The sequence below is a fragment of the Sceloporus occidentalis genome, unplaced genomic scaffold, assembly GCF_023333645.1.
Source record: "Sceloporus occidentalis isolate IW3139 unplaced genomic scaffold, rSceOcc1.0.p SCAF_3, whole genome shotgun sequence".
Classification (NCBI taxonomy): Eukaryota; Metazoa; Chordata; class Lepidosauria; order Squamata; family Phrynosomatidae; genus Sceloporus; species Sceloporus occidentalis.
The window spans coordinates 208,476,526-208,500,066 of NW_028316983.1; the positions used below are offsets into that span (position 1 = coordinate 208,476,526).

Consider the following 23,541-nt stretch of genomic DNA (forward strand, 5'->3'; position numbering starts at 1 on the left):
TGGTTAATTATTGAGCTAAGGTATGGGGAATCTTGAACTACAGTTGCCTCTCCATTTTTTGTGGGGGATCTGTTCCGGACCCCCCCCCCCCCGACCATTCCCACAAAAACAAAAAATGGCAAGTATTCAAGCCCCATTAGCCTGAATGGGCACATGCCCTGGGTGCATACGCCATTTTGTCCCTCTGCGTTTGCCGTTCACGAAAAATTGATTGACATGAATGGCAAGACCACGAATGTCAAGGGATAAGTGTACAGTGCATCAACACTTTAATCTTACATGGCTTTAATCTTACGTGGAAGAGAAGCTCTGTTTAAAATAATGGCATGCGCAACTGCCACTGGGAATGTGCGCCCATTGTTTTATATGGGGTTTAAGCATACATGTTTTCCCCTTTACAATGGGGGGGGGGCAATGGATCCCCCACATTTGGGAAGGGTCCACTGTAATGTCATCATCATATACTTTTAAATTATGTATATCATCTTCATACACTAGCTATAAAGGTTCAAATTAAGCACAGTTTATCTGCTCAGGTGTAATGTATCTATGGTTGTTAGAGCAACAGTGTGTAGAAAAAAAACACACCCAGAGTAAGGGCATCCTGGAATGCAGCCATTACATTTTCAATTAATAGTAATCAAAATAAACAACCATTACTTTTTGAGGCAGTGTGTGTGTTCAGGAAAGCATATCCCTAATAATGTTTTCTTTCATTGTGTGTCTGGACAGAGCAAGAGGATTTTGTTTACAACAGAGTGACATGTAAAACTTACCTCAAAGCTAACAGGCATATTGCGCTTCAATGCAATTTCAAACACTATGCTGATCTCTGACTTGTTTGAATCTTTTTCCTCTTCTGTTTCATTACATGACTCTCCATTCTGGGCAAGAAAAATGGAAAAAAATCTGTTAACTAATCTCTAAAATGATCTCAGTGCATTTTGAACAAGCAGTAAATTTATTTTTAAAAACACTACAGATACAAAAAAAATCACAGTAAAAATTGAGTGTATTTTAATTGATTAATATATATAATATGCAATATTTTTAAGTATTTCAGTTATGCACCCAGAATTGCCAAATGGATAAATCAAATAATGCCCTATTCTATCTTGCCACTTCCTTTGTTAATCAACTTTGGAAGAGTGATCTCCAAGGAAGAGGAATTTCACCAAATATTTGTAACATTTATGGCTTGCCCTTCTTCCTTCGGGCGCTTAGGTGCTATTCATGTCCTTCAACACACCATTCAGGAAGAAACAAGACAAAGATCCAAACACACTGCAGAAATAATCCAGTTTGAGACTGCTTTAAGTGCCCTGGCTCAGTGTAAGGGGATTCTGGGAACTGTAGTTTTATGAGACATTTAGCCATCTCTGTCAGAGAGCTCTGCTGCCACAATAAACTACCATTCCCAGGATTCCCTAGCAATGAGCAAGGACAGTTAAAGCAGTCTCAAACTGGATTAATTCTGCAGTGTGTTTTGGTCCTAAGATTAGTGCCAGCAGTTCTGATACATCATGTGCCTTAATCAACCTAGTGAGGAAAAGGAACACACAGTGTTGGATCATAACTAACTTATGGTAAGTCATTGCTAGGGTCTTCTAATGATGACCAAATTTAGATCCAATCCATCCTCTTGATATCCAGCTGACCACTAGGAAGTCCAAAAGTTGGGGAGAGCAAAGTGTAGCCTGGGACTCCATGTGGACCCCAAGGAGGCTCCATGTGGACCCCAAGGTTGTTTTACTGGCCTCAGCCTTTCCAAACTACCGAAAAAGAGAGTGGATTATTTTATATCTCTCCTTTTCCACAGAACTGGCAGATTATTTACAGATTTGATTACTATGTTCTCTCTAGGAATCTCTAGATTCTCCAGTGCGACTCTACTGGAGGTTGACCATAGAGTCACACTGGATGGCATAGAGAGTCCTACAGAAAACACTTCTCTAGGCAATTGTAGGTCCTTAAGCATGAGTCTACAGTCAATTTCTATCAGATGTTGACCACAGAGATGCGCTGGGGAACCTAGAGATTCCTAAAGAGGTATTCTCTCAGTTAAAAAAAAGAGTGGGGTTTTTTATTTGCAGTTTTTCCATTTTCTCAAGGGTCCTATGCTCCTAATCCCAGAAAATGTGGAGGGCCCACTGTATTTCCAAGGAGACAGGACTTGATTCTAGCACAAGGAAGAACTCTGTTTTCTCATTTTTGACTCAAGCATAACCAAGTCAGTTCCATCACTTCTTGTTGTATAGAATTTGGTGCCAGTAGGCAAGAAAATAGTTTCCAATTTCACTTATCCACACATATGTGGTTTCTTTCCAGTCATGGCCACTGAGTTTATCCTGATTTGGATTGACTAAGTAAAGAGACAACTATAATTTAGCTTCATGAGTTTAGCCCATACCTAGAGATACCTTCAAACTAAAGCTGTTTTAACCACAGTTTGCTTAGCACAGGCATAATACTCAACAATAGTTAACACAAACTATGGGTTCCCATCCCAATCATGGCCAGTGAACAACTGTAATTTATCAATTCAGAATCTGGGATAAGTCCTGCTTCCCAGTAGTGTTCACAGAATAACTTTATTTTCTGTCCACTCCAGCCCTCTGTATTGCTAGAAAACCAGGATTTCCCAGCCCTCCAGACCCAGTTTGGGGCAAACATAAGAGGCTGCAATAGGGAAGAGAATTTTCCCCTTCTTGATTCAACTGTGTTCCACCCTTCTGTCAATGAACAACATGGTAAGATACCAAAAAAGAACACACTCTGGAAAACTCAAAAGTTTGCTTTTTAAATATGGTTTTAGTGGCACAGTATTGCCCAACCTTACCTATAATCCTTAATCATTAGTTAGCAAAACAAACCATGGCTGTGTTGCTGCACAAAATTTTAGCATCAGGAAATAAAGCAGTTGTTTATCTGTGGATCAGTATTTGAAAGCTATGGTTGCGCCTGACTAAACAGTCAGATGTAAATCTATAGCACGCAGTCATTCAAATGATAAACCACTAGATCATTACAGTATAAAAGCAGACAGTAGGGACTGAGCAGAGGCTAAACAGGGACATAAGTGTTCTGCTGCATTATTCGGTGTCACTGGCACTCAGCAGTGACAGCCCTTGAGACCCTTTCATGTAAGCTCTCTTACCACCAAAAGAAAAATAAAGGAAAGGGGATGGACAGTTGATTGGTGGTTCCAAAAGATCCATGGCTTACGTGTGGTTCTCATCACAGTAGGAAAGCTCTTGGCTACATACTCCCTTCTCAGGCCTCACTTTGGCTCCTGGGCAGGAATAAACTGGCAGCTGTACAGCAGTTCTTTCATGAAGGCAGATTCGCGTTCTCATGCGCGCCTTGTTTTCCTCACTGCTGTTTGTGTTGTGCTTTCCCCAGTCACAATAAAGATTCAGACCCATAAAGTCCCACTGTCCTGTACGTTAGAAGACTGTGTGCTCAAAACTAAGCAAAGGGGAAATGCTTAGAAGAATCTTATTTGTTCAGTACAGAGTTTGTGTCAAGTGCACCACATCTCCAAGTCCAATTCAAGCTCAGCTGTACATGCACCAGATCCTTCTGCTGCTCAGTTTCTTGCTGGGAAGTTTTCTTATTGCTCTGGGCAGCCACAAAACTACTGTATATACTCATGTATAAGTGTAGAAACTTTAATCAAAAAATAGACCCCCAAAAACTGAACTGACTTATCCACAGATCAATGTAAGTATTGCACTTTGACTCTTATTTTAAAAAGAACCACCCCCTGGTTAAAGGCAAGAGTATAATCTGTCCTGGAAGCACTGATTCCCCTTTACTTTTTTATCCATATAGCCTTTACTATGAATTTTGTAATCTTTGGAATTGTTTTCCTTTGCTTCGGTCCTTTAGATATTACGTGCTCCTAAATTTTAGTCTTGACTTATCTATGAGTCATATCAAAACCCATTATTTTGGCCCCCAAACCTGCCCTTGACTTATACATGAGGTCGATTTATAGTTGCGTATATATGGTAGTTAAATATGAGGCACTATCAATAGGAGCCATGATATTGTTGAGCTATCTGTTATGTGACTTCTGAAAATGAATGGATTTTGCAAAGATTCTGCTGGTAAGGGAGGGCAATATGGAAATAATAATACTAGTCATGTAGGTTTATAAAAAACATTACTGAGAGTTTAACTACTGTTGCACTTTGAATACCCAGGATGTGCTAGGGAAATGCTAAGTATTATTAAAATACACAGCTAAGTACTGAAAATAACAATAATTAAGAGGAAACAAATCATCTTCTGCCACCTTCTGAGATCAGAGCTTGGTTAAGTTACTTTCTTTGGACTATAAATTCCAGAATCCCAAACCACAGCTGTAATCCAAATTTCTAACTCTCCCAGTCTTTGATAGCTAGCTCCATCTAACCCAGGACTGGTTAAATAAAATAAAATAAAAAAGATAGCTTTGTATGAAACCTTTTAGAACCCTTGGTACTTGGATGTATTATTATTATATGAATGCCATTGGGAAGGGGGGAAATCAAAGAAAATCTCCAAATTTCATTAAAATTCATGTTATTAAAGAATCCCATGGCTTGCTCCAGTCCACTGGTATGTAAACTTCTACATACTGTACTAACTTGGATCTAAGTTTCAGTGGGAACTGCAGCATAGTAAATGTGCAGGGGATTGTTAGCCATAGCTAAATTTTGCTGGATCTTGCTCTGTACATTGAAAGTTTAATACTACCCCTCTGCAAAGATTTTTTAAAATGTTTGTTGTCTACTGAGATTTATTCATGGAATTATAGTCCCTCTGCCTTCTGGGTGTGGATTAAACTAGATATGACTGGTGAGATCAATGGCCACAATCTCTTGCTTTTCATTCTGAATGAAAAGCAGGTGCTGGGGCCAATACAATTGTGATTGAAATCTTGGGAAAGAGAGAGTTAACCCCAGCTTTAAATCCAACTCTCACTCTGTCTGTTAGAGCTTGCATATCCCCCCCTTCATGACAAAACAGCTTCAAGAGGCAATGAGAAATTGGAAAATGGCATAGGGGGGATTTTTCTCCTGTGCCAGTGATTCCCAACATGGGCAGTACGCCTCCCTTGGGGTTGGTGAGGGGAAATGAGGGCAGAAAGGGGGTGGTAAGAGGGAAAAGGGGGTGTCAAGGGAGCCTTCAGCCAAAGTATTGGTGTGCAAGATAGAAAAAGGGAACCATCAACTTTTAGGACCATGGTGGGAATGAGGGTTGCATGAAACTTTTCAGTATCCTTTAAAACCATTGCACAGCTTCACTGATCACTTTGTGTGGTGGTGCCACTCTTCAACTGCCTGTGCAAACTCTCTCCCTTAGCTATATCTTTTGCTAGTAGTGGTAATGGTAGTTGGGAAACTTGTGAGGCTGGGCACAGGGCATTGCTTCTGTAACCCAGAGTAGTGCCATTTTGGGACTGATTGACATGCAAGAAGTTAAAACATCTGCCAGTAGGGAAGATGTGGCAGTAAAAAAAAGTTTCTTTCAGATTTGATATTCTGCTTAAGCTTTTTGGCCTTTGCCAGGACTTAGCTGGCAGGTTGGAGCAACATTGCTACTTCTGCTTTCTTTCATCAGACAAGTTGAGACAAGAGGTAGCAGAAGAAACAGTGGCCTGTTACAGACAGCCAAAATAAAGCTGCTTCGAGTCACAGTGGAGGTATGGTGTTTCAATGATGCATGCGTCCTAAGAGTCCAGAAGTCGCACCAAAGTCACGCTCCAGACTGAAGTGTGGCTTTGGTGTAGCTTCTGGACTCTTAGGACGCATGCATCATTGAAACACCAAACCTCCACTGTGACCCGAAGCAGCTTTATTTTGGCTGTCTGTAACAGGCCAGTGTATGTGTTGGGAGGAGACTTTGTGGGAAGACATGCCTCTGGGAAAGGATGGGGAGGAGTATCTGGGAGACAACCTTCAAATGGTTTACAAACTGTCGAAGAAAATCCAGCAAATGCTTTGCTCAGCCAAGGACCAGAGAGACCCTCTCACAGCCGCAGGAGTTTACCGCATACCATGCAGCTGCGGACAAGTCTACATAGGGACCACCAAACGCAGCGTGCAAACCAGAATCAAGGAACACGAGAGACACTGCAGACTGGGCCAGCCAGAAAAATCAGCAGTAGCAGAACATGCCACAAACCATCCTGGGCATAAAATATTGTTTGAAAACACTGAAGTTCTGGACCATGCCAACCACTACCATGTCAGGATGCACAGGGAAGTCATTGAAATCCACAAACACCTGGACAATTTCAACAGGAAAGAAGAAACCCTTAAAGTAAACAAAGTTTGGCTACCAGTTCTGAAAAATAGCAAGATAAAGACTCAACAAATGCAAATGAGAAATCTCCCAGCAGACAATGAGCACTATCAAGCAGACACGAATCCTCTTTTGCAGACTCCCACCCTGAGGCCTGCCATTAGCAACAGAACAATACACATGCAAATCACTCATGCCTTTCCAGGTCACACAATATATATACCCAACTCCTTTCCAGGCAATCATTCTCTGAAGATGCCAGCCACGGATGCTGGCGAAACATCAGGAAGAAACTCTTCTAGAACATGGCCACATAGCCCAAAAAACCCACAAAAAAACTATGGATGCCGGCCATGAAAGCCTTTGACTTCACATTTTCACAATTATTTAAAGGAATATTTTTTTCTAACACACACACCAGCTACGCCCTCTTCGCTCTGATGAAGGAGAATTGAGAGTCCTTCCTCACCAGGGAGAAGCTTCTCCCTTTGTACCTGTTCAGCAACCAAGCAGCTGGATAAGCAGCAACCAAGAAACCTCTTGCATGCACTGGCCTTTGTTGGAAGGGCAGCATGAGCGAAAGCCAGCTTCTCCTCTGTTGCTCCCAGGTTGTAAAGGGAGCAGTGATTGATCAGCTAATCAAGCAGTGAACAAAAAGCCTCTTGTCTGTACTCGGTTATGTTACTGTTGAGCTGCATCTGAGTGCACAGGCAAGAAGCTTCTCAGTTGTTGCTTAGCCAACTGTTCAGTTGCTGCTCCCAAGCGATCAGTGACCGGGACTGGTTGTTGGAATTTGCAGTAGAATAGTAGACCTAATTATACAGAAATACACATGGCGGGGCATTAGCGTTGTCACTCAACAAGAAAGGGGGTGGTAGCTGGAGTCAGTTTGGGGATCACTGTCCTATGCCACTGCCATGCCTTTGATCCATTTCTCTCTCTCTCTCTCTCTCTCTCTCTCACACACACACACACACACTTTTAAACCTTTATAAAAAGTGAATACCTGATTCGCCTGCATTTCGTCACTCTCAAACTCTTTAGATTTAGCATTTCTATTGTTCCAAATGTTCCAATCTGCAATTTAGATTTGAAACAGCCCTTATTTGTTAATTTACCTTTACACAATATTAAAAATATTTCCTTTGTAGAATAATGAAAGTGTTGACTTGCATAACTGCAAGACTGAACAAACTAATGATACACCAAGGGACTAATCGACTGAATGCCTAAAACCATCTGACAGCTGTTCAGAAGCTGAGTCAAAATGACTTTGTGATCTCATTCACATGCACAAAATTTCATATCAAAATGTCATCATTTGGAAGATTTGAATGAATGTGTGTGTGTGTGGGGGGGGGGAATTCCTCAGGGTACAAATCAGGACTTGCTAATCTAAAACTGTGTATGGGTGGTTTATTTTACTTATTTATTTTTATTAAGTATGAGGGCATACTTAACTCTTTTGTTACAGGAAACTTAAGTATAACACAGTATCGATGTTTCCTACTGACTGCACCAAAGTTGATATTTTCACAGCACCCTAACTGCAATTGAAGGTTCATCATTGAATATTATTTTACTTCTACCTAGTACCTGCATTATTTGGCATAGAGTAATTACAGTAGGCCCTTGGCATCCGCTGGGGTTTGGTTCCAGAACACCCCACGGATACCAAAATCAGTGGATGCTCAAGTCCCATTAAACGTAACGGCATAGTGAAATAGTATCCCTTATATAATATAGAAAAATCAAGGTTTGCTTTTTGGAATTTACACCTTTTTGAAATATTTTCAAACCATAAGTGGTTGAATACATGGATAAAAAAATCTGTGGATATAGAGGGCCAACTGTAATTGTCAGGCATGAGCAGTTTTCTGGCCTATAATACAAACACTCTTCTAGCTCCATACAAGTAAAAGAGACCAAGACCTTGCTTCATAGGCTGAAATGGCCCTGACCTGTTTCAGAACTCACATGTGCAGATCACACACATGGCTGAAATGGCAGGAAAAAGGTCCCAAGTTACTTTAGGGCTTAACATCGGAGCAAAAAAGCAAGCAATCAATCAGTCCCTGATTGTGCCTATTCAAGACGGAAAGAGCAAGCCATCACATTGGTTTGTGGACTGTGTGCCAGTGCAGAGACAGTGGAAGGGGCCAGGTAGGCATCACCACTATTACTTGCCATAGTTATTTTTGTAGCCACTTACAAATAGATCACATTAGTGGTCAGCAGCATTACTGACACATCACACACCCCGTGGAACAAAATGATGACACCATATTAGTCAGTGAACTACAGGGAGCAAACAAGATAAAAGGAGGCCTCCACCGGGTGGACTAATATACTGTATGTGTAGTCTAACAACTGTGCGATCAAGTAGTTGGTTTTGTGGGCTGTCCAATAGGCTGGTGACTGTGTGGAATGAGGGAGGGATTGGCTGCTGCTAGCGGAGCATCCATGTGCTTGTGTGCATGCATGTGCAGTGGAACAGAAAAATAATAATGGTGCAGCATGGCTTGTAGTTGTGATTGCTCTGTTATGGCACATCCATTCTCATAGTGGGAGGGAGCAGTATGGACTCCATGTGAAGCCAGGGGGTGAGCTGGCTTTCCCCCTCCATCTACTTTCAGCCCAAGTCTTAAGCAGGCAAGAAACAACAGGCCTCTGCCTGCCAAGAAGAAGAGCCCTCCTCCCGACCACCATCTTGAGGGGAGAGAAGCAGAGTCATGATGTGTTATGGATTGTTAATCTGATATTGGAAACCGCTTTGATCGTCCACGGAAAAGCGGCATACAAATAAAGCTTATTATTATTATTAATATTATTATTAAACCAAAGCAACCTCTACTACAGCAGTGCCCCACAACCATTTTGGAATATAATCTACCATGTAGTAATAATGCCATTAATAACGATTACATATGCACTATAAAACATTACAGGGTCTTTCTAGAAGGAAGATCATTATCAACAACAACTCCACTCCACTTGACTTACATCTGTTTTTCTCAAGGACTAGGGCTCAAGGGAGAGCCAGTGTGGTGTAGTGGTCCAGGGGTTGAACTACAACTCTGGAGACCAGGGTTCAAATTCCTGCTCAGCCATGGAAACCCGCTATGTGACCTCGGGCAAGTCAAACTGTCAGCCTCAGAAGAAAAACCTCTCTAACAAATCTCTCCAAAAAAGCTCATGATAGTTTTATTTATTTATGTATTTCATTTATATCCCGCCTTTCTCGTCAGAGAGACCAAAGGCAGCTCACGGATAAAAATCTTTAAAATTGTTATATAATTCAAACAATTAAAACATCTATATATAAAATCACATAAAATATACACAATATAAAATATAATATAAAATCACATAAAAAATACACAAAACAGACAAAAAACCCACCTGCTCCATAAAACCATCCTGCTATACATTAGGTACAGAAAGCCTGCCAGCATAAAATGTTTTTAATTGGTGGCGAAATAGCAGCTGGGAGGGGGCAGCCTAGCCTCCCGAGGAAGGGCATTCCAGAGGGCATGAGCAGCCACTGAGAAGGCTCTCTCTCATGTCCTCACCAGGTGTGCCTGTGATCTTGATGGGACCAAGAGAAAGCCTTCTCCTGCAGATCTTAGGGCTCTTGTGGGGTCATATAGGGAGATCTCTCAAATAGTCTGGACCCAAACTGTGAGTTTGCCTTAGGGTTGTCATAAATTAGAAGTGACTTGAAGATACACAACAACAAGGCTCAGAATTAATGAAGAAAGGTAAATATAAAAAAGGCCTAATCACGATGGTGAAGGGAGAAATGAAAATGGCATTTCATGTGCTAATCCAATAAATGCTTGCATCTATATGATTTGTGTATTTTGATACTAGGGAAGTTCTTCCAAAGAAACAAGCTGAGACTATGAAGGTTACATAGCATATTTTGCTATATCCTACAATGTGAATCAACTAGGGAATAGGTTATTTAACAAGGAGCCAGAGTAGTGTAGTGGTTTAAATGTTGGACTATGACTGTAGAGAGCAGAGTGTGAATCCTGGCTCGGCCATGGAAGCTCTTTGGGTGACCTTGGGCATGTCCCACTCTCTCAGCCTCAGGGGATGGAAAGCCCATAATAGGTTAGTATTAGGGTTGCCATAAGTCAGAAATGATTTCAAGGCATACAACAACAACAACAACAACAAAGCAAGAACTAGAGAATGGTTGTTCAGAGGCAACTGACACCTAGGAGTGTTGACTTCCATCGAATTCATTAGGTTCATGCACTTTGCAGTTGTGACTTGGCAACCATGGGACACTATTTTAGGATGTAAAAGTTTGTGACTCAAGGCTCCCATTCTCTGCAGATTCTGGTCTTTCTGAGTGGGAGGCAGAATGCAATTCTTCCTCTAAATAAAGATGGATCCTTGATTCACCAGGCCTGTACTTCTAATTTCTTCTAGAGTTACAGAGGAAAGAAAGCTCCTTTCAGTAGTTTCTTCACAGGGAAACACTCCATGTACACATGGGGAATTTTGTGACACATAATGGGGGAACTCAACAAGCAGGTATACCACTACCCAGGCTCAGGAATCACTGGATCAAGACTAGTGATACACAAACCTCCTGAATGGTATTTAGAATCTGTATATAATACCTTCAGTAGGCCTTGTGATGCCTCTCTTGTCTGAATGAGCCCTCTTGAGGGGATGCTGGGAGGGGAGGGAAAGGGAAGTGGTGGAGGTGTGGTGCAAATCAATCCCATTTCAGGTTTGGTGCAATATGAAATGGGATCAAACTTTCTAAGAAGCAGAAGTTCATATTTGAGAACTATTCCTATTTGAAGTCCCATGCCATACCTAAATAACATTTATTCATGAAGCTGAACAGGGAAGCTTAAACCAATTAAAAATAAGTTAATTTTAAAGACCAAACAAACAAATGCTACCTTTCCTCCAAATACTGATCCAATGTATTCCAAATCTAGACATTGGCATTTGAGAGTATTTGCTTACTATGTCACTTAAGAGAAAAAAGAGAAAGAGAGAGCTCACTCACCTGAGGTAATTTGGGGGGGATTGGTTCATTCTGAAGAATCTGAAGTGCCTTCATTGCAGCATTGTGTCTAGCAGCTTGGCGAGTCTTCCCTTCACCAAAAAACTCATGGTCACCCACAGTCAATTGGACATAAAAAATCTTAGGCATTGGGCAGTGATATCTAAGAAAGGGTTACGGGTCAATTAATTCTTCCTCCCAAGCTAAATCAACATACCAAACAATTTATAAACATTATAGGGCCTGAGAACAGACAGGCCAAAATAAAGCTGCTTCAGGTCACTTTGGAAGTATGCTGTTTAAATGACACACACATCTTAAGAGGCCAGAAGCTGCGCCAAAGCTGTGCTCCATCATGCATCATTTAAACAGTATACCTCCAAAGTGACCCGAAGCAGCTTTATTTTGGCCTGACTGTTCGGGCCCATACATAAATTCTCTTTAAAATATACAATATCAATAAAGATAAGGTTCACAATGTTTCAGTCAAGGAAGTTGATTAAAGATGTTTTAATTCACTGAATGAATCATTTTGATTAAGCCATCAGCAAAAGTTAAATACAGTTTAAATTTAAATACAATAATTTTTTTAACTTAGAAAATTTATACAGTGGGTTTCTTAATCCTGCCTTCCCTTCTTGTGTTTCTTCCTTTGTATTATGGAAGCACATGTTAACATTTGGCCAATAAAAACACAACTTTAAGAGATGATAAGGTGAAGCTGAAAAACGGTTCCCATTTCTCTGCTCTAAATTGTTCTGCAACTGCTTTTCTTCACACTGGGTCTAAAGTGTATCTGGCCTGACAAACATGCATTTGGAACCCAGTAGCGGAATGCGCTCTGAAGGATGTGGTGTGAAACAGCAAGTAGAGAGAGATTATGTATCCCTTCCTTGCAAAAGTACTGAGGGGAGTACCATAGTGGGTGTTCTCTTCTTTCCATGTAACATCTAGTTCTGCTCTTAGAAAGATTATTTCACTTCCTTACTGAATGAAATGCCTCCTCTAAGATGTCGTCCACTGTATGCACATGTGGTCATCATATAAAAGCAAAAAACAAAACAAAACAAAAAACATTTTTTAAAGAAAGCTGATTTCTAAATGCAGATTTTTCCAATTAAAATTCCAAAGACCTAGGCACAATTTTGTTTAAATGGTTAACAGTCCTTAAGAAAGATAATTTTAATTTCTTGATCATAAAAAAATATCTTGCATTAGCTGTACAATATATTTCTTCAGTACCCCACCCATTTTCAAATTAATCAAGTTGATTTTATTGTATGGCAGGGTAGGACTGAAATAATTACGTCTCACTGTGTTCAGTTACTTATGTCTACATGTGATTAGGCCCACACTCTCAATATTTCTCTAGTACTGTATCTGTTCATCCACCCAGCTTTTTATTTCCTGGTAATATGTGAGACCTCTTACTCTTACAAATGATACTTAAGGATAGGAAATGTGCTAACAAAGCGAAGCAGCCTGCTCCTGTCACCCAAGGCATGTCAGGACAAGTGAAGAATGTTCAAAGCCAAAATAAACACTTTGTTTTCCCTTCCTGTTGCAGAGCTTGAGACCTAGTCACTGAATAACTTCATGGGGATTAAAGCTTACCCTGAGTAAAATATATCCTCCTTTCCATGTTGGTCTACAAATCAAAGGTGACTGTTGTTCTCAACAGCATGTCTCAGTGTATGACAAGATTTTTGGACTGTCTGATTGCAATTTTAAAAAAAATGGTTGGATTTCATTTTAACAACCAGATAGTGTTGGCTTGTAAAGAAGAACAAAAATGACTTGTCAAACAAGTTATTTATCCTAAGTGTTATCCTGCCATTCTTCTAAGGAATTCAGGACAGCATATATGGGACTCCTTTATTCTGTCCTCAAAAGAACATTATGGGGATTGTGACTGCCCTAGCCTACTAAGCAGATTTCATGGCTGAGTGAAGAGTTGTAGCCAAATGTTCCTGAGACATCCAGCTACAGGCAGCCCTTATAAATTAAACACAGCCTTTCTCTGATGCCACTCAGATATGTTGGACTACAACTGTCATCATCCCTAGGCACAATGATGCAATATATCTGGCATGTGCACCATTTTGTGAAGGTTGTGTTGACAAATTAAACTGCCTTACACTTACACCAAACAGTGCTTTCAGTCCTAGCTTACTGCTTTCCAAGCTCCCAAACTGAGCTCTTTCCCCCCAGTCCTGCCATCTGAGATCTTTTTAGTTTAGGTATGGGAAACCTGTGCCATTCCACAACTTTTTAGACTGTGACATCTTTTCTGATCATGCTAGCTGGGGCTGACAGGAATTCCACAGCATTTGGAAGGTCACAGGTTCCTCATCCTTGATTTTCTATGTGCTTAAAATACCCAGTTCCGTATGGGTTACAAATGCATTAGTTCTATATCCACTCTGATGCTCTTTCCTTCACACCCACCTGGAAAACTTTTTTGCTGTTCTCACTCATCTACGCAAGAAACCTGTGACCTTCCTCTCTGGGATTTCTAAATGATCTGTCCCTTCCTTCACCCACCCATGCTCTTACCAAATTTTCACTTTGACCACATGAAACTACATATATGTACATATATTTAGGCTGTGCATATGATATTGTAATTTAAAGGTATAATTATAATTTTGCTAGTTGGTCATGTCACAATTATTGCCATTATATTCTGTGATATGTGGGAATTATGATTTATGAGCAACATTAGTACATAAAACATTACTAAGAATTCTGTTTGGTGTGGTGGGGAGGAAATCAACCTTTGAGAGGTGGTGACACCATGAATTACGACACTAGGTGATTCCAGTCTGAGTGCCACCACTGACCACAGCCGTAATAATTTGAAATTTTTAAGGCATTAGTAAAAGAAACAACAACTTACCAGGCACTGCTTCAGCACAAAATCTACTGATACAACTGTGAGTTTCACAGGAGATGTCTTGATTAATCTAATGGTGCTAACACGGCAAAATGCCAGGCTGACTGCACCCAGCATGTTTAACATAAGGTTTATAAATACAGTATAATATGCTTAAAAATCAGTATTTAAAACCAGCATCTATTTTTAGCAGGCCATTAGAATGAAGACAATTGAACTGGAAATAAGCTTTTAAACTAAAACTCAGAATGCAGTAAGCGTTTGGAGCAAGTTCCTAACATCTAAAAACAGAGGTTCACAACAAGCGTTCAAGCTGGTGTGATCAGGCGCCATTGTAATTAAATAAATCACTATGGTCTGTTGACAATTACAAAACTCATTTTGGTTTGCCACAGAGGCAAACAAAATTTCTGTTCATTATAATTTTACTGGAATATGATGTCATAAGATGTAAGCATGCTGAAACAATCTGCTTCCTTCCTAGCCAAAATATTAATTATATACAACGAATCCCACAGGACTTCTCCATATATGGCCTTCAAATAAATAAGCAAACAAAAGAAGTATTATTGTATCAACTAATGTGCTAATAATGTCACTTATTCTGTATTTCTGTTGATGTTTCTGACATATACATTTCTAGAACAGTCATGACTATAAAACTCTTAAGAAAACAGGCAGCATCTCAAATTGATAAGAACTGTGTGTATTAAATTTGTTCTTTGCTGTGCAAATTGAATTTCCCAGTTTACAATACCGAGCAACTTGTACTGGGCATACTGACTGGTCCCTTAACAGTTTTCCCAACTTCCTATTAACTTTTTTGGTAAGTATGTTGCAGACTGACCACAGCTTAACATTGTGTCAGAACCCTAAACTTACACTAGGCATAATTAAGGTTTGTTGAAACTAGCTAGCCTCATAACACAGTTAGTTAAGGTCAAGCAGAGTCTGTCAGATTTCGATGAAAGAAAAAGCTGTAGTTATTAGAAACACACAGAAAGATTCCAATCCACCCCTTGCAAATATAATGGAGGAGAAAAGAGTGCATGAGTGTACAGCTCATAGTGGTTTGTTCTCATAATAAAACATGGCTTTATTATGATGTCTTGCCCAAATCAAAATGTCTGAAGCATTTTCAGCACTGAAGAAAATGCTAATTAACAGTACCATTACACTGAAACAGAATACTGACCTATACAATTTAGTAATCTACTTTAAAAGCAATTTTTCAATTAGCAGAAGTTTCTTGCAGCATCAACATCCATCTTTATCCCACCTATGATAGTATCAGGTTTACTCAGGGGGAAAAATCATTTTTTAAACTACTACTGCCCAAATCCCCCAGCCAGGCTGGGAGTGGCAGACCAAAAAAAGTAACTTCTCCAGCTCTAGTTTTCATGTAGTAGCCATAATCAGTTTATGGGATGTATCTTCTGTTCTCACATACATGAGGATCCTGTGAACAAGAGGATACTGAGAATTGCTGCATTTGCTTAATCATCTAAGCTAGAAGTTTAAGATCACTTTAATTTAGTTTAGAGGGTTTTGAAATTAACCAGAAAGCCAACTCATCATACCTTTAAAAAGTAGAAAAATCCTTTTCAGAGCCCAGAAATCTTAGTCAGTATAAACCTATGATTTATATCTGAGTTGAGCAACTCTGTGCCTTCCAGATGTTTTGGATTACAGCTCCCTCAATCCCTTACTACTGGTAGTGCTGGCAGAAGCTAATGGGAGTTGTATTCTAAAACATCTGGAAGGTACCAGGTTGCCTACCCTGATATAAATATATATTATTTTTAAAACTATGCAGAGAATTAGTTTTAAGGGTATCCACTAACTTTCAGACCTAAATCTGCAATAACATTTTTAAAAAAAAAAAAAAACCCTCACTCATGTTATGCTTCAAGAAATGAAATGTATGTATTTTGGACACTAATTGAATATCAGAATTAGTATCTTGTCTTTGGATAGTGAATGCTGCATAGTCATATCACTGAGGCTTGACAGAATCTGGCTCCACCTGGTTAATTTGAAGAGGGTCCACTGCATGTGACGAGGCAACAATAAAATAATAATTGCATTTTACACAGTCCACTACAAAATGCTACAATTGTTTACTTATGAAGACAGACCAGCAACAAACTAGATTGATACAGCTTTGCCAGGACATCACTTTCAAGGGGATACTCCTGAAACAGAAGTGATTACATTCTCCCTCCCTAAAATTCAGGTATGTAATCATAGGCTAGTCTTCTCCATCATAACATTCAGGAGATCTAAATTAATGCCAGTGCTTATACAATTATTTTCTACCGATGACTGCACCACCACAGACAGAATTGTTCTTAGTGCCCCAGTCAGTTTCAGTGGAATCATACTACAATAAAGAATGGAAGTAGTCTTTTTCATCTATTCTTCTGAATTTTAAGCCAATTTCACATTTATGCTCACAGGGTGCCTTAACAATGCAATGGCCATTCCACAGTATTCTTCAAACAAACCATTGTCACTGCATGAGATGTTACAGGCTTTGTTTGCTTTTCTCATTTAGCTCTGTCTGTTGTTAATATTTTCATCTGGTTTAATTTTATGATTGTATTGAATTGCATTTTAAATCACATGTTAACTAGAAGGCACAAAAACTGTTCCAAAAAATAAAAACAAACCTATTTTTAACAAGCAAAAGCCGATTGCCTAGAAAAGCCATTTGTTTTCATTTTGTATTACGGCTATAAGTATCGAGGTGTAATAAAGTTAAAATTGTGAATCATGTATATCTTAATTCAGCTGTACTGTTTATGCCATACATTGGCTTGGAACAAGAGTGTGTGCATGTGTGTATGTTTTTATGTTAGACATAGAGCCTCTAACAGGTAAACATATTGTTATGGACTATAACTCTCAGAATATCATGCTAGCTGTAGCATTCTAGGAGCTGTAGTATTTCATTGATGAGCCAGCTGTGTCCTTCCATAGGGAAGGCAGACCTGGTCAATGTTTCATGTCGTAACTACCTCATGACAAGACTACTATACTTTGAAAAGTTTTTGGAATCTACAGGTAGTGCAAAATGTAGCAAACAGACTATTGTTGAGCGTTTGTTTATATCACTGGTCTTACGATAACTTATTATATCACTGGCCATATATCACTGGTCATATAAGAACTGTACTGGCTTTCCATTTACTTCCAAACTCAATTCATGGTGCTAGTTTTAAACAGCTAGGAACCAGAATATCTGAAAGACCTCCTCCCCCTAGGTGAACCTGTCCAAAATTTGAGATTCTCCGGACAGATCCTCTTGCATGAAAGGAGGAAGAAGGAAAATAAAAAGCTCCTCCCATGAACAGAAATAATCCCTAATATAACTTGCATCAATGTATGTTAGAAGCATCAATGTATGTTAGAAGCAATATGCTTTCTCTATATTAAGGAGAGCCAACTATACAAACTTTTGATAGAGACACAAACTTTGTTACTGTGTGCCTTCAAGTCATTCCCAACATCTGGCAACCCAAGAGTGAATTGATCACAGTTTTCTGAGGGCTCAGAATGTGTTGCTTGCTGAAAGTCACCCAGTGGTTTTCATGGTCAAACAGGGAATTGAACACTGGTCTCCAGAGTTGTAGTTCAGCATTGAACCAACTATGCCATGCTGGCTGTACAAGCCTACACAAGGTCAAAAGGGACACTGCCACCCTTGGGACAGGTGACAATATGCATGTACAGTTTGAAAATTGTAGTCTAGGATATTAACAAGTTAATTTATACCCCCAGGAGGGCCCACTGGATGCTGCACAAGTCCCAAAATGAACAAAAGTTACTGCCTCCATGCACACAAACACACACGAAGGAAGGAAGGAAAGACCAGAAATTGAGGTCATTCTGTTTCTGGTTGTATGTTTTTTTAGAGGGAGGATTAGACAACCTTATACAGTTAGCCCTCCGTATCCACTGATTTTTTTAATCTATGGATTCAAGCATCCACGATTTGAAAATATTTTAAAAATTTATGAATTCCTACAAGGAAACTTGCATTATGCCATCTTATATAAGGCTCAGCATTTTACTATACCATTGTATTTAATGGGACTTTAGCATCCACAGTGTTTTATCCATGGGGGTTCTGGAACCAAATCCCAGCAGATACCAAGGGCCCACTATATCCTATTCTGTGCATCTTTTTGGAGTGGGGATACAACCCAGAATTGAGGACTAAAATAATGACTTGGTGGCCATTTTCACAGGCCACATACTGTACTCTGCCTATCCCTGTTGTAGCTAATTTATAATTGGCCATTTTTATAAATCCCTTGTTGAAAGCAATGCACTGCTGACTGTACTTTACATCAGCTATCACCACCTCATGACCCTTTCACATATCACACACACCTGCCACCAATATGGACTTAAACAATTCCCAACTCTCTGTTAAGTATGTGTGCATTAAGTATCCTTTGAAACACCTGTCTCTTATATTCACACTTTACATGTTTGGGTGCACACCTACAGAATTTAATATAAAATAGGAAGAGCTCTTTGACAAAGCAGTCTTTAAGATACGAAGTTAGGATGTTTTAACCTAAAAACGTGAAAGAACTGCAAAAGTAAGGCCATTCACATTTAGCAACATGGATCTTTCATAGCTATACGTGACTAAAATGGTGAAGGGTCTGGAAACCATGCCCTATGAGGAATGCCTTAGGGAGCTGGGGATGTTTAGCCTGGAGAAGAGAAGGTTAAGAGGTGATATGATAGCCCTGTTTAAATATTTGAAGGGATGTCATATTGAGGAGGGAGCTAGCTTGTTTTCTGCTGCTCCAGAGACTAGGAACTGGAGCAATGGATGCAAGCTACAGGAAAAGAGATTCCAGGTCAACAAAAGGAGGGACTTCCTGACAGTAAGAGCTGTTCGATAGTGGAACACACTCCCTCGGAGTGTAGTGGAATCTCCTTCCTTAGAGGTCTTTAAACAGAGGCTGGATGGCCATCTGTTGGGTATGCTTTGATTGTGATTTCTTGTATGGCAGGGGGTTGGACTGGATGGCCCTTGTGGTCTCTTCCAACTCTATCATTCTATGATTCTATACTGTTTTATTTAGCCTTCTAAGCCATTTGTTCAAATGTGGTAAGCCCAACCCCTGTTTTGCTCTCCCTCTTCTTTCTTTGTTCTCCCATACTGAATGGACATTTTTTCCCTGAATCTGCCTCACTCCTCCTCACTTTCTATATCGTATCACCCTCTGTTCCAGGAAGCCCTGCAGCTCTCAGGAGCAGCTTTTTAGATGGTAGAATTAGGCATGCAACCAAATTCTGCCCAGAGCTATGCCTTGGGTGGTGATGAAATTCAAATGTCCAATGCTGGATGTATGGGGAGCCCTTGGCTTCATGCAGAAGAAAATCAAAGTGTGTAAGCATGACCCATATCCCCGCAATAGTTAAAAGAGCTGTGCAAACAGGTTAGCAAAAGAGAAAAATTCACTCTCCCAATCTGTCCTTGCCTTCATATCTTTTCCTTGCCTCAAACTGCAAAGCAAATATAAAACATATCCAGAAAGACCATTAATACAAAGAAACTCTTTTACACCACTGGACAGCTGCTAACTTTTGTCCAGTATGCTAACAAGGACTCTAAAACCCATCTGCCTAATGGCAGAGGACCAACTCATTACAGTTAGGAGCAGTAACAACTATAACAACAACAATGTTAAGATCTAAAAGCACTGTGGAAAAATTCCTGAAATGCCTGGGAAATTAAAATGTATTTATGATGCCAAAAACACAGCCTAATGGTATATACTGGGGAGGATCTCCAAGTAGGGCATTCCACAGATAGGACAATACCTCTCAGATAGAAAGGGAAATAAATTCTGTTGCATTCAACAATCTCAACAAATGTGGCATTTTTCATCTGCCAAGTTTTGTTGTGGGGGAAAAAAGTATTTCTAACCTGTAGCACTTACACATTTGCAAGGCCTGCAGGGCATTTCCAAGAGCACAAGACAACATATACAGTTAAAATGCACATTAAGTGGAAAAATGTCTGCCAACATGCAATAGGGAAAAACTGAGCAAATTAGGTAAATGCAAGGAATGCTGAACTTCCCTATGCAAAGTTGAAAGACAGTATCTATGACAGAGAACATCAAAGTGTCTGATCTGCTTCTGCTCATAAATTTTCCCACAAACTGTATTACTTAATAATACAACACTAGATTGAACAGAAAGAACATTTCCCAAACACTCATTAAATCAAAAAACCATATGCAGTGTTGCATTTCTGATTGTAGAGCATTCTTCTTACACTGAAAACACTATTTGCCAACATAGGGGCTAGATAAATAAAAGGAATGAAGTGCCTCTATCATTTAATCCAGTATTATATTTACCACTATAAATAAAATCAGTCAAACAAATTATCCAGAATATTTTAATATTATATAATACTATCCATTTCATTAAACTGCTTGAAAGTTGGGGTGCCCTGAAGGTAGGCATAAATTATCTTTTTTGGCAGTACAGAAAGGTAAACTCTCAGGATGGTTTATTATTTGTATATTACTTAATGACCCAGAAAAAGCAGCATGTAGCAAAAAGGCAAAGTGTTCTAAACATACAGAATTGTGTAAGTTTTAGCCACGGATAAATCTACACTGGATAGAATCCAGTGTCATGCAAATAGATCTCTGGTCATGAGAAAACAGTCCTGCACGCTGCATGCCTTCTGTTCTGGAGTCCTTCAATCAAGAGGACTACAGGAGATAGAGAGAATCACCCCCTCCTTTCTTTTGTGTTGATGAATGATATTTCATCAGTTGGCTCTGAGCTAACTGGATTCCACTCACTTTCTGTGCTTCAGTTTGGCATCATTTATTTACAAGTAGAATCTGGAACAAAGTGTTGCAGTGTAGTAGGCTTCTATGAAAGATTCTAGGCACTCCTTATTTTCCCCTTCTTCAGTTTTTGATTACCTAACTGCAACAGTCAGTCAGCATCTGTTATCAGCAAGCCTGCTTACTGTATATACTCACGTATAAGTCTAGAAATTTTAGTCAAAAAATTGACCCCAAAAACCTGAATCGACTTATCCAAAGGTCAATGTAAGTGCCCTATTCTGACTCTTACCAAAAAAGGGAACCAGCCTCTGATAAAAGGCAATAGCTTAATCTGTCCTGGAAGCACTATTTCCCCTCTATTCTTTCATCTATCCAGCCATTAGTGTGAGCACAAACAATGATGTCTGCTCGAATTTTGTAAGTTGTTTGGCAGCATTTCCCTTTGCTTCGTTCTTTACATCCTTTGTTACTTGCCCCTAAGTTTTACCTTCAACTTATCATATCAAAAGCCATAATTCTGACTTCAAAATCTGTCTTTGACTTATACATAAGGTCAACTTATAGTCGAGTATATATGGTCATTGTTGTTCCTTTCCTTTGGGTCTTCTCTCTGTATCTGCCTCTTTTTCTCTAGTCGTTTTAACTTTTGCAAACCCACAAGATGCCACCAAGCCTCATTATACTGTATTTCTAGTGGTTTTTTTTTTTGTGAGTGGTGCTGTTTTGGCTACCTAAGGACCACTAGTCAGACAATTGACTTTACCAACAGCATATACGCTATAGCACCACCAACAGATGTGGCACTGAATAGCACATAATAAGCAAAAGAGAGATAAGTTTTTGCCCTGGGTTTACCATTTACATTTTGACAGCAGCAGGGAAAGGAAAGAAGGATGAAGGGAACAAGGATGAAGAAACTGGAAAAAGGAGATAAATATACACAAATGCATTTTGACATATCTTCAGTTATATACAGCAGGAAAAGAAGAGGTATTCTGAGGAGGTATTTAAAAGACAGGGCAGAGGGGTGGTATGATTTATGATCCATTGAGTAGGGAGAGGGAAACTTCCCTTCCAAAAAGCTCTGCTCTTCAATAATGAATGTATCTTTTTACTCACTTATCCTATCCTCTGTACCAGGGTAAACAACGAAGTGGACCCAGGGAATCAGTTTTTTGCCTTTGGTACCCTTCAAGTGTTTTTTCAAACTGCCAAAAACATCACACACACAAACCCGAAACAAAAACCCAGAAGCGGGCAGGAGCCAATTTCTTGTTCCAAAAAACAGGGTTAAAGTTAAACTGTGCGGTGGGCTGCAGACAACGGGTATTTGAAAGGTGAATTGTCTCTTCTGGAGAGATGCAATTCATGGGGGGGGAGGAAGAGGGGTATAGAAAAAATCTGGGGTCTACAAGGTCAAGGGCCACAAAAACAGCTTTGGAGCCACATGCAACCTTTGGGCTGCACTTTATATCTTCCTCCCCCAGTCTATATACTCTTCATCATATGGCAGGAAAATACATTTCTTTGTCAAAAATGTACTACAGGCACAAAAATTCTGTCCTTCCTTGACAGACTTGTATAAAAATGTTTTGTGTTGGAGTCCTGTTGCTAATCACCATCATCTGAAGTGATAACTACTGGCAATGGCACAAGACATCACCTGCAGGCTCCCTTGCCACTGAGCTCCAGGGACAGCTTTCTGAAACAGATGTTCCTGCTTTTTAAAAGTCACAGGAAATGGGCTGATTTTCCTCCTTTTCCTTTCCTAGAAACAAGCACTAGCACAGCTGTACTCAAAAGTTCCATTAAAACAATGTGTGTGAGAGAGAGAATGAGCATGGAGGGGGTATATGGTGGTGGCTAGTAAAAAGTCCTGTGCAGATAAAGTAACCACTATTAACACACTTTACATTCTGATCCAGTGTAGATGGGTGGGTTCTGATGACACCATCAGGCTTAAGAAACTCGCTTTCTTTCTTTTCTGATCACAATTTGTCTTAGTTGACATCAATCCAAGAAATTTGGGGAAGAATGAAAAGGCTTCAATCAGCTCCCTTGCCTCCAGTGGTTTACTAGACTAAGGCATCAGAACTTGCTCACATAACAGGCAACCAGATCAATTCAACCCATGAATCCACTGACCAATCTATAATGGTGATCCTGCAAATAAAGGTATCAATTTCAGATTGAGCCCTTTAACAGAGTAACATTCCGCCAGGTTACACAATCAAGTACCGATTGTTATTCCTAGTTTCCCTCCCCACTGAATCCTAGTGCCATATTGTTTTCTCTGCAATATCTGTTCTTGGCCTCCATGGATGCAAATGTGGCTCTGATCCAGCCTACCCTAGATGTCAGCCCTACCTCTCTCTTTAGGCTCATCATCACTGTATGCCTCGTTCCACAGCTTGTGTGCCTAGATTCATTCGCCACTTGTCTCAATAATAATAATAAGATTTATTTATATTCCG

General features: G+C 39.8%; 1 protein-coding gene across 10 annotated transcripts in view; it reads right to left on the reverse strand.

Moving 5' to 3' along the window:
• The window catches only part of STAU2 (staufen double-stranded RNA binding protein 2), a 205,874-nt gene that overhangs the window by 153,108 nt on the left and 29,225 nt on the right, over nt 1-23,541 (reverse strand). For 9 of the 10 annotated variants that reach the window (XR_016280632.1, XR_016280631.1, XM_089517466.1 and 6 more), the window contains exons 6-7: nt 11,333-11,492; nt 777-884 (exon numbers count right to left, since the gene is read on the reverse strand). Coding sequence is in view for 8 of the 10 variants with exons in the window: in XM_089517466.1 (XP_089373592.1) it covers nt 777-884; nt 11,333-11,492 (268 nt within the window). In the remaining 2 variants the exon portion in view is untranslated. The remainder of the gene's footprint in view (nt 1-776; nt 885-11,332; nt 11,493-23,541) is intronic. The other variant, XM_089517473.1, reaches the window with a different exon arrangement.